Source organism: Pyrus communis, chromosome 3 (genome assembly GCF_963583255.1).
Source record: "Pyrus communis chromosome 3, drPyrComm1.1, whole genome shotgun sequence".
NCBI lineage: Eukaryota > Viridiplantae > Streptophyta > Magnoliopsida > Rosales > Rosaceae > Pyrus > Pyrus communis.
In genome coordinates this window covers 3,484,797-3,495,907 of record NC_084805.1, presented here as the reverse complement: position 1 = coordinate 3,495,907, position 11,111 = coordinate 3,484,797, and the positions used below count along the sequence as shown (strand labels likewise).

Genomic DNA, 11,111 nt, shown 5'->3' with positions numbered 1-11,111 from the left:
GCAATGAGTTAAATAATTAAGGAAAAGTAAAACTAAATAAAAATAAGATGAACAATAAAGAGTAAAGTTTAGAACTCCCTTGGTTAAATGGTTGCTAAATCGAGACTTGCCGCACACACCAGCTCCATCTTTCTTCTTCAAAAACTTGGGTTGCCTCCTAAGAAGCGCTAAGTTTTAAGTCTTCAGCCAGACATAACAATCTTTATTTAGGAGCATTGGGGTACAAAACCTCCTCATTCATTTGTGAGATAGGTTCCAGGTATTGCTTCAAACGATGGCTATTCACCTTAAATGTCAAACCACTCTTCATATTTTGAATTTCCACATCACCATGGGGATACTCTTGCACAACATGATAAGGTCCAGTCCATCTAGATCGAAGCCTAGTGGGAAATAACTTGAATCTTGACTTTTTCCACAAAACTTTTTGGTTTGGTTCAAAATATTTCCTAAGTAAAGCTTTGTCATGAGCAACCTCAAACTTTTCTTTCATTCGATCCACAACATCGATTTGAAAACAATCATGAGGATCCAAATGACTCTTCAAAGCTTCAAAGATCTGAAATTTTATGGTAACCTTTTACACAGTCATGGTTAGTAAACCAGCTTTTACATCAATTTTAGTACCTGCAGTAGCCATGAAAGGTCTACCAAGAGTGAGAGGTAGCTCATTGCCTGGAATTTCAGATTCTTCCATGTCCAAAACAATGAAGTCATTAGGGAGAATGAATTGATCAACCTTGACAAGTACATCTTCAATAATATTTTATAGAACGATCTGCAAGTTGCAAAGACATGGAACAAGGCTTTAACTCCTCCAAACTTAGATGTTTGTACGCAGAATAAGGCATAAGATTGACACTTGCTCCCAAGTCAAGTAAAGCTCGTTCAAATTTTCTTTCTCCAATAATGCACATAACTGTAAAGCTTCCTGGATCCTTGAGTTTTGACGGCAATTTTCGTTGAAGCACTGCACTTACTGTTTCTGATAACATCACCTCTTCATGTTTTCCATACTTTTGCTTGTGAGTACACAATTCCTTCAAGAATTTTCCATATGACAGAATTTCTTTGATGGCTTCAAGCAATGGAATGTTGATTTGAACTTTCTTGAATTGGTCCAATATATGCCCTGGGTACTGATCTTTTCTTCCCTTCTGTGCGCGCTGAGGGAATGGTAGAGGAGGATCATACACCACTTCCTTAACCGTTGGATCGAATATCGTTCTTTTCGGCTCAGATGGTGGTTGTTTTGAACTCTTAAAAGAATGATTTTGCTGCTGGTCATTCATATTCGTGTCCCTTTCCTTCTTTTTTTCAACTTTCTCATGCATCTCTACTTTGTTGTCGATCATCTTCCCACTTCTCAAGGTTGTAATGGCCATCACATGCTCATTATTTCTTGGATTAATTTCTGTTTGGCTTGGAAATTGCCCTTGTGCTAGCTCCAATTTGTTCAAAGTAGTAGCTATTTATCCCAACTGAATCTCAAAATTAGATTGAGCCCTTTCCAACACCGCATGACTTTGTCTAAGCGATACAACTTCCTGTTCATAACGGTCGGTTTTCTTTAAGAGTTGAGATAGCATGTCCTTGATAGAAGGGTCTTGTTGTTGAATTGGAGGAGCTTGATAAGGCTGCTGATATTGCTTTGTTGAATTTGATGGTCTCATGCTATTTTGCGAATCTCTCCAAGATAAATTCGGATGTTCTCTCCATCCCGAGTTATAATTATTGGAGTACGGATCATTTCGGGGCCTCCCACTAAATGCATTGACCTCTTGTATGCTTTCTAGATTAGGATTTGCTGGACAATTTTCCATGTCATGGGCGACGCTTGCACATAAGGTACATGGTTGCGTGGCTATCTTACTTACTAGTGGTGTGAGAAGCTTCGTGAGGGCAGCCACTTGTGCCTCTAAACCCATCCTTGCATCAACTTCATAAAGGCTGTTGTGCCTTGGCCCGTTCGTTAGTGCGGAACCGAGATTCAGATTACAACTCACCAAAATCACACACAGTTGAACAAAATAAAATACAAGAAATAAAGACACAGAGAAATTTGCGAGGTTCGGCAAAAAACTGCCTACGTCCCCGGAGAGATATTGCTCTTCACTATGAGAATAACAGTACAAGTATACATGAGTTAAATCGACATAACCCAATCCCATATCCCTTGTACACCCACTCACAGAATTTTCCCAAGAGCCTCACTCTACCCCAAGAGTTCTTTCACTAGAATACTTTTCACTCTAGCTCTCTTGATTTTCTCTCAACCCATGTTCAACCTTTTCCATGGGAGAGCCGAATGCTCTCCCCCTTGGATGCTCTCTTTTACACTACACAAAGGCATAACCAAATGCCTTAATATAAACAAAAGGCCCCGCCTTCTCTCTCTCCTCTTCTCTCTTTCGGCTCATCACACAAGGCCAATTCTTTGCCTTTGTAAAAGCCACAAATCAAGGGCTAGACATCATAATGATGTCCCCCTTTTTCTTTGTCTCTTTCTTTAGCCGAAAGTAGCTAGCACTCCACATGGTTGAGATGAAATTGTTGCCAACTCATAATATGAGCCAATCACAACAATCTCCACCTTGGCGAATACACCATGCAAAAATCCTTGCACCCATCACCAAAGCCCATTGGCCTTACGTACCAGCATGCACACTCTGAATCCACCTCGTTGGTCCTGTTCTAATTCAGTTACTGCCAATGCATGTGCAGCTGCTGCAAGCTAAAAAATCACCATTTAGCTTCAGACAGGATCTCAACACATCCTCGTCTCCTCCAGCAGGTTTTCCTCCTCTTCATTGTCTGCAACCTGGAAACTCGTCAGCGCGCCTATTTCCAGCAACAACCCATCGAGCCAGACAAAATTCCCACACTTCCTCCTACCTCAGGACCTTCTCATCACCTGTGAATCCCATAGCTCCACATGCTGCAAAACCCCTGCAACACTTGAGACTAAACATCACCAGGAGAAGTGTTGCTTCAAGTACCTAGAGGGCATACTCAAAGTCTTCCACCACAAACTTGCTAACCCGGCCTTGCACCCGTAGCACTGTGGACCCTTGCCTCCGGAACCGGATCCGAACCTGCTGTCTCTCTCAGATCCTCTTTCCAATTTTCTTCCACGATTTCAACCTTGAATAGCTTAAGCAGTCTTGTGCCCACCATCATCCATGGTCTCTTGTGTGTATCATTCCACACCAAAGAAGCTTGCACCTGCTCCAAACTTACTGTTTCTTTCCTTGCAGTAAAGTTTCACAAGGTTCTCGTACAAATCTGAAAGTGAGGTAAGAAGAAAGAGGCCTTTGTCTTCTTCCTCAACATCAACTTTCGCAGTTGATCCAAGCATTCCTAAACACGGCTTCCATTTCTTCAGGCTTCCATTACTCTCCTTTACCAAGAGCAAAACCGCCTCTCCCTTTAAACTGCTCAACTGAAAATTCCATGGTGAACAACAAATCTGGACCTCCAACGAACCAAAGCCCCCAACGATGCTCTGATACCAATTGTTGTGCCTTGGCCCGTTCGTTAGTGCGGAACCGAGATTCAGATTACAACTCACCAAAATCACACACAGTTGAACAAAATAAAATACAAGAAATAAAGACACAGAGAAATTTGCGAGGTTCGGCAAAAAACTGCCTACGTCCCCGAAGAGATATTGCTCTTCACTATGAGAATAACAGTACAAGTATACATGAGTTAAATCGACATAACCCAATCCCATATCCCTTGTACACCCACTCACAGAATTTTCCCAAGAGCCTCACTCTACCCCAAGAGTTCTTTCACTAGAATACTTTTCACTCTAGCTCTCTTGATTTTCTCTCAACCCATGTTCAACCTTTTCCATGGGAGAGCCGAATGCTCTCCCCCTTGGATGCTCTCTTTTACACTACACAAAGGCATAACCAAATGCCTTAATATAAACAAAAGGCCCCGCCTTCTCTCTCTCCTCTTCTCTCTTTCGGCTCATCACACAAGGCCAATTCTTTGCCTTTGTAAAAGCCACAAATCAAGGGCTAGACATCATAATGATGTCCCCCTTTTTCTTTGTCCCTTTCTTTAGCCGAAAGTAGCTATCAGTCCACATGGTTGAGATGAAATTGTTGCCAACTCATAATATGAGCCAATCACAACAAAGGCCTCCTTGTTTGTTGATGGTGCAATTGGCACTCTCGAATCTTTTGTAGGAAAATCCCAATGCTCAGAATTTTCGCATATAGTTTCAAAGGCATGTATGGAGTCTTCTGGAATTTTGTCCATCAAGGTTCCACCGACTGTTGAATCAACCAAACTCTTACATTGAGAGTTCAAACCTTTGTAAAAATAATGAACCTTTTGTCAAGTGTTGAAACCATGATGAGGACATTGAAGGAACAAGTCCTTATATCGCTCCCAACTTTCATGAAACTGTTCACCCTCTTGTTGCCGAAAGCTCATAATTTCATTGATCAGAGCATTGGTTCTTCGAGCAGGGAAGAACTTGGACAAAAACTTCTTGGATAATTCTGTCCATGTGTAGATAGATGCTTCAGGAAGAGAATCCAACCAACTGCTTGCTTTATCCCTCAAAGAGAATGGGAAGAAACGAAGTCGAATTTGTTCTTCAGTAACATTGGTGAAGGTGAATGTGGAACATAGCTTGAAGAACGCCTTGATATGATGGTATGGATTTTCTTCCTCCTTCCCAAGAAATATAGGCAGCAACTGAAAAACTAGTGGACGAATCCAAATCGCTGCGCAATTGGAGCCTACACAATGCATGAAGGTGTGTTGTACTCCGTTGGTTTTGTATAATCACGCATGAGACTTGGTTGTGGTGGTGGCAATGGTGGAGGATTGTCTCTACCATTATTGACTACTTCCCCCATGGCTGGTTCTTGAAACAATCGTTGTCTTCGTTGTTCTCTTAAAGTATGCTCAAGTTCTTGATCTATAGGAATCAACTCAAGTTGCAACGAACGTCTACCTTGCATATACGATCAGACTTTGCTCCTTGTTTGACCACTGCTGGTATTTTGCAAATTTCTTGCAGCTCAAATATCCATTCGTTGATCTGTTTTTTGGGTTGAAAACTAGACTTTTGGGGCTTTCCAACGGTATACAATTTGCCTGTAAAAAATTGAATAATTTAGTCCAAAATTGTGTCGAAACAGTGATACAGAAACTGAAATAAGACAGTGACGAAAGTTACTTCTACTCGTCTTAATAGTTATGACTTTTACTCGAAACTAGATAACAAACCAAAATCAATTTGAACAAACTACAATAAACGACTTATTAGATATGGAATAAGATATCAAATTGGGGAACTCAATTAAAGTCCCCGGCAACACCGCCAAAAACTTGGTGTAAACTTGCAAGTGCACAAGATAGTCGTAATATAGCGTTTTGCAAGTCCAAGTATCGTTCCCATAAGGATTCTAATTCAATCTCCAATTTGATAAACCAAACCAAATCTAATTATATTAAAGACACACAAATCCAAAAATATAAAATATAAACCCAAACAACGAACTAGACTTGATCTTAATTAATAAATCAATCAAAGGTGTGAAGAGTTTGTTGTGATGATTTTATAAACAAATAAAAACAGAACCTTGAATAAAAATTAAAATTAAAGAGAAGAAAACGTTGTGTTTTAAAGCAAGTGATGAAAAAGTCTAGGAATTCGGAATCAACCACAAGCAATCTAGTTTAGGTTTCAATGCATTCAATGGATCTTTCGATTCTTTAGATGATAATTCCCGTATCTAAGTCCTTATCAGGCACATTAGACCATATTTTTCCTTAAGTGAATGATTCTCTCCTAGTTCAGACAGAGGTTGTATATCCTAACATGTAACCTATCCTAGTTAAGGCATAAATTTAACAAATAGGACTCTTTACGCTCTAGAAAACAAGGGAACCAAGCAAACCATTATTCTTTGTCGAGCAACAATGTAATTTACCACACTTAACCACAAGGAGCTAATTGAATTATATTGCTAGTTCAGCCTCAAATTCATCTTCCAATCTTACTAGATGCAAAGTCCTAAGGTGATCAATCAAAGAACTCAAGCAAAAAGTTTCAATTCAAACAATGATTAAGCATTCATCTAAAAGAAACTAGAAATCCAATGAATAACAGTAAAAACCATAAACATCCATACGAGGGCATAATCCTAACCCTAGGAAAAGAGTTTAGTTACTCATAGAATACGAAAACATAATTAACAATCTTAAAAACATGACGAACTCCCTAACGATGAAGATGGATCTCTGAGTGGTCGATGGCCGCTGCTCTTGGATTCGCGTCCTTGCTGCGACCCGCTCCTTAAACTCTCCAAAAGCACGTTCCCAAAAACCCCCGTTATATGGTAGACAAGTCCTAACATAATTAGGTCTTGTGATATCCTTTGTATTACATGACTGAATGATGTGGCAAGTAAATTTCCCAATTAATTACTTCAAACCCATTTGAAATAGGATTAACGTCAGCTCAACACATTCAATCTTAGGCTTTGGGCTTCGACTGAATCATGACTTGACAAACCCAATAGAATTTGCAATTTCCGTGTAGACTTGGCTGACCGACATCTGGTACAAGAATCACTATAACGTCTTCTAGAAAACTCAGAATCACAATCCGTAAAATTCTTCGAAAGCTAACTTTCATATCTTTCCAATGGTATAAGGCTCAACCGCTAGTTTCTTCTGAGGAAGCACAGTTTAATCCGTAAAGTTGGCTGATCTGCACAAACAGCTTCTGCTTCTAGCATGCCAAACTCATTTCAATCGCAAAAGTGCTCATTTTTCTTCTTTCTTCCTCGTCACTCATCAAATCTAACAAAAACATAAAGCTAGTGAAACAAACTAAATTCACTCAAAAACATACAAAAATCTAAATAAAAGGGCATTAAAATGTATGCAATATTGGTCGTATCAGTAGTCCTTGAAAATAGGTTTCGCAAATCAATATGATCCTTCCGTCATAATTCTGTAAAAAAAATTGTTATGTGTTGATGTGGGTTTAATAATTAATTTAAAAAGTTGTCTAAATACCTTTTTGCACAATAGAATTTTTTTTCTTATAGTAGGAACTACTCCGAAGAGAGATCCCTTCCATAAATTCTCAAAGGCACAAGGGTTAACCAAGGCCTGAAATGGGGCTTGGAAATAGTTTTCAACTAATAATAGATGCACCTCAGTTATAACCTCGTTATCTCAAGGTAGACCTCACCGTTATTTGAGTCACCAGATCACCAGAAAAGTCCCGAACAAGCTCTCCAAGATTAAGGTTGTGAGGATGTTGATCGCCTAAATGTTAACGTTGATGTCCCATAAGTCGTTGCCCATCAGCCAAGCCATCACCAAAGGTGATCTCGATCTAGGTTCATTTCGGTGAAGGGTGTCGAAATGTGTATTGAGATTTTTTTTTGGAGGATAGACAGCGAATGAGGTAGAGGATGTGCACTGGGATCGGAGGTGATTATAGGACTGGATTTTTGGGTTCACAACTTTTTATTAACTATTAAATTATTAAACCTATTTGTAATTTTTTTTTAAATTTAATTAGACTCATGTGATCCATTTATGTGTTACATCAGCACATAATATAATTTTTGACAGAATTGTGACGGAAGGCTACATTGATTTGACACACTTATTTGCAGGACTACATTAATCGATTTTCAATTTCAGGGACCATTTTGATGTCGCGGGTCAATTTCAAGGACCACTTGTGAGAAAAAAAAAAAAAAAGACTTATGGGACCCATTTACGTGCCACATCAACACTTAACAGAATTTTTAATAAAATTGTGACGGAATGACACATTGATTTGCGACATCTATTTTCAAGTACTACATTGATTGATTTTCAATTTTAAGGACTATCTTGATGGTGAGGGTCAATTTCAAAGACCATTTGTGATAATCCTATATGAAAATCCCAAGTGCAAATGCATGAAATGTATGCATGTGATCATACCTTGAACTTGTACCAAGCTACTTCATTTCCCTCATGAAATCAACCTTCAATTGCCACTACCATATGTCTATGTCTATCATATTAGGTGACTGAGTGATAATAGCAATTACAAGTAAATATGCGTGTAGTTTTATAGTCAAGAAGCCAATAGACAAAAAGTCCTAACTTAGTACATTAGTTCTAGACTAACATGGACCTTCGCTCGATCGGGAACCCTAGCCGGCCATCTCACCAGGCTCCTCTTGCCGGCCGGCCTAAGGTAAAATGGTTTGATAGATGTAGATGAAATGTGTAATACAGGTACAGAAAGGGAAAACTAAAAACTATTCCAAGTTGTTTTGTTTTTATTCATTCTTCTTTATTTCTCTCTCCCTCTCCACCACTGTTCTTTCATCCATTTCGATACTTTCCTCACTTCTCAACAAAAGAAAATTGTTATCAAACGGGTTCTTAGCTATCTGAATATGGTGTATTTTGTATCAAAGCAATGTCAATTATATATATATATATATAGGGGACTGGAGGACGTTCTTAATTGATACTGAAACAGATGAAATAAAATGGAACTGCATTATTCTGATTATCTGAGTTGATACAATATGTGTAAAGAGTCAATCTAATCTATGTGATCATGAACAAACAATAGTTGCTTAAATTCAAAGTTATTATATCTGAAGAAGGAGAAGAAGGAGAAGATTACAAATTGATAATTAATGAATGTGTTAGTGCTTATTAGTATATATAGTTATGATACAGTACAGTGCCATGCGGAGACTGTAAGCAGATGCCTGTCTTGCCACCCAAGAGATATCGTCCGTCCATCTTCTCTTTCCAAAACCTTGAACCCAGCTGCAGCTCCATTACTCTCTCCATCAAACTCAAGGGAACAATAGTGAGTCCTAATTTTCAAAAGAAGTCTTGCTTGTATCTTGGACCTGGTGCTTAGATTTATTCCTTCAAAACCATGACTCTCCATCCTCGCCTTCCATGTTTCCATCTTTTCAATGTTTGGACAATTATCATCATTGTTATTGTCATAATTGAGCATGCTTTTGATCTCTTTTCCAAGGTGGTTCTTCTCAATGCTCAACCTTTCAGCACTCTCTAATGGCAGACATTCATCTAAAGAATCAAACATGGCTGCAAAATAATGCAAAGACTCCATGAATCTCGATAAGAATCTTCGAGGACTACTGGTCCCTTCTTGTTCAACCAAGATTACAATGGAAGGGTTAAGTAAATGTACAGATTTTAACAAGTCAGATATCTTCAAATTATTGCTCAAAGTATTTAAATGAAAATCCAAATTCACTGCCAGTGTTTCGTTCCTCTTTTTCCTCAAGTTTACGAGCTTTGAACCTCTCAACAACCCTTGAAATTCAAAAGCAAGATTCTGAAACCCCTTTGAGAAGCTTGTCAGTCTGTTCTCCGTTTCCCGTAGCTCGTCCACGCTTCTTCCAAACCCTGTTATTCTAAGCGATATTCGCTTCCTACTGGTTGCCTTCTCGGAGAGAGACTGTATAAGAGATGCCCACTGAAATCCATAGGAGACATCGAAATCAATAACATGTAATGCACGATTGTTCTTCTCTTCTTCCTTCTCAAAGGCCTCAATGATTGCTTGGATTGCCGTGAAATGAGCAAATTGGTAGTACGGAGACACCCGATAGAGAGCAGTGAACGCTACAAACTCTTCTTCACTCGTCGGTTCCTTCATGATGATGTCATAAAAGGGAGATCTTCGTGTGAGAAGCCTTGCAGCCAAGCTGTCTGCGAAATAAGCCACTACTCGTTGGATGGAGTCACCAGATAATGAAACACTCTTGTACAACTCAGTGAGATGCTCCAAGGCTGAGCCTACATTGTTTTCGTTGACTGCAGTGGCTGTTATGAGCAACATGTGGATCAAGTGGAGTCCTTTTCCGTTTTCATCATCGACATCAACCCCTTTCTTCTTGTGGTGGTCTAGGTTTTTTAGCATTTGTTCCCTCATTTGAAGAAGCCTGAATATCTTCCCTTCACAACCTTCATAAGAGTTCAGAGGGCTCACCGAACTATTAACAACACCATCATCTCTTGATCTCTTCCTTTTTCTAAATCTTTCCCTCCCCGAACTTGTAACAATCGCAAGGCTAAGATTCAAAAGCTCCTCCTCCTCATCTATGTCTTCCATGGATTTAGAGAGAGAAAAAACACAAAACCCTAAAAAATAATAGAGAGAGAGAGAGAGAGAGAGAGAGAGAGGGAATCTAGTACTAGATTGAGAACATGATGAAGGAGATCATGAATGAGCATTTATAAGGCAGGAAGGGATGGAATATCTCATTCTGAAAATTCCTTTCTGTCATTATTTTTTATTACTTTTTATTTTTTTGTTTTTTTATTTATTATTTTTTGTAACCTATGAGATGGAGAGACAAGAGATGGGTATCTTTATATTCTTCTTGAGAGAGAATTATGTCTTCGGTTTAGAAAACATATTTGATGAAGGCTGTTTTGGAAATTTATGAAAAGTGTTTGATTTTATATCCGTAAATTAAACCGTTGGTTTGATAGATCCCGACGGCTAAGAAGATGCCGTATGCATTCTGACAAAAAAAACAGCGGGAAAAAATTAGGGTATCAAACCTACCGTCTTGAAACATTGTCGTCGTCGGCAGCATTTGGCTACCCTAAATAGGCCGGGAGGGGAAGAGCTAAAACCTCAATGGAATTGGGTTCTTGGATTTTCTTTGAAACAGCCGTCTGAATGAGTCCAAAGATGGCCTCGAATCCTCAAAAATCATATAAAAACGTGGAAGCATCAAAGTTCTCTTGGTTGTTTTCGTTATGGAGGACATGGTTTAATAAATATGGAACTTATATTGTGTTGTTTACAAGTATTCTGTCGAATCGAGTCTGAGGTCGACATATGGCAGATTCCCAGATGCTCTTTCAAATACAATGCCAAATTTTAAATCGACATGATCCGCTAAAAGAGGCTTTTGCAGTCTCATGAAACCTGGAATTGTTTTTAGGAAGGCTGCATCATCACATAGCAGCAAGCAGACTCACCATTTTTACATGCCGGGTTATGCAGACCAGTTTAGCTCATCATCAACTGTACGTGATGTTCTTAGACTACGGTA

At 39.0% G+C, this 11,111-nt stretch overlaps 2 protein-coding genes and 1 non-coding gene across 3 annotated transcripts; 1 reads left to right on the top strand and 2 right to left on the bottom strand.

Annotated features, from left to right (window-relative positions):
* Positions 1-755: 755 nt before the first annotated feature.
* LOC137727684 (uncharacterized) lies at positions 756-1,385 on the bottom strand. Its single transcript, XM_068466509.1, has one exon. It carries the CDS (start codon positions 1,383-1,385, stop codon positions 756-758), a length of 630 nt encoding a protein of 209 aa, XP_068322610.1.
* Positions 1,386-4,363: 2,978 nt separating this feature from the next.
* LOC137730377 (small nucleolar RNA R71) lies at positions 4,364-4,470 on the top strand. The gene has a single exon (XR_011068138.1). It is a non-coding gene; the product is annotated as a small nucleolar RNA R71 (small nucleolar RNA).
* Positions 4,471-8,728: 4,258 nt separating this feature from the next.
* LOC137727682 (GRAS family protein RAM1-like) lies at positions 8,729-10,156 on the bottom strand. Its single transcript, XM_068466508.1, has one exon. It carries the CDS (start codon positions 10,154-10,156, stop codon positions 8,729-8,731), a length of 1,428 nt encoding a protein of 475 aa, XP_068322609.1.
* Positions 10,157-11,111: the final 955 nt, after the last annotated feature.

Bases quoted from the DNA above. Each gene is read 5' to 3' on its own strand.
- LOC137727684 (XM_068466509.1), bottom strand. From the start codon at position 1,385: ATGGCCATTACAACCTTGAGAAGTGGGAAGATGATCGACAACAAAGTA.
- LOC137727682 (XM_068466508.1), bottom strand. From the start codon at position 10,156: ATGGAAGACATAGATGAGGAGGAGGAGCTTTTGAATCTTAGCCTTGCG.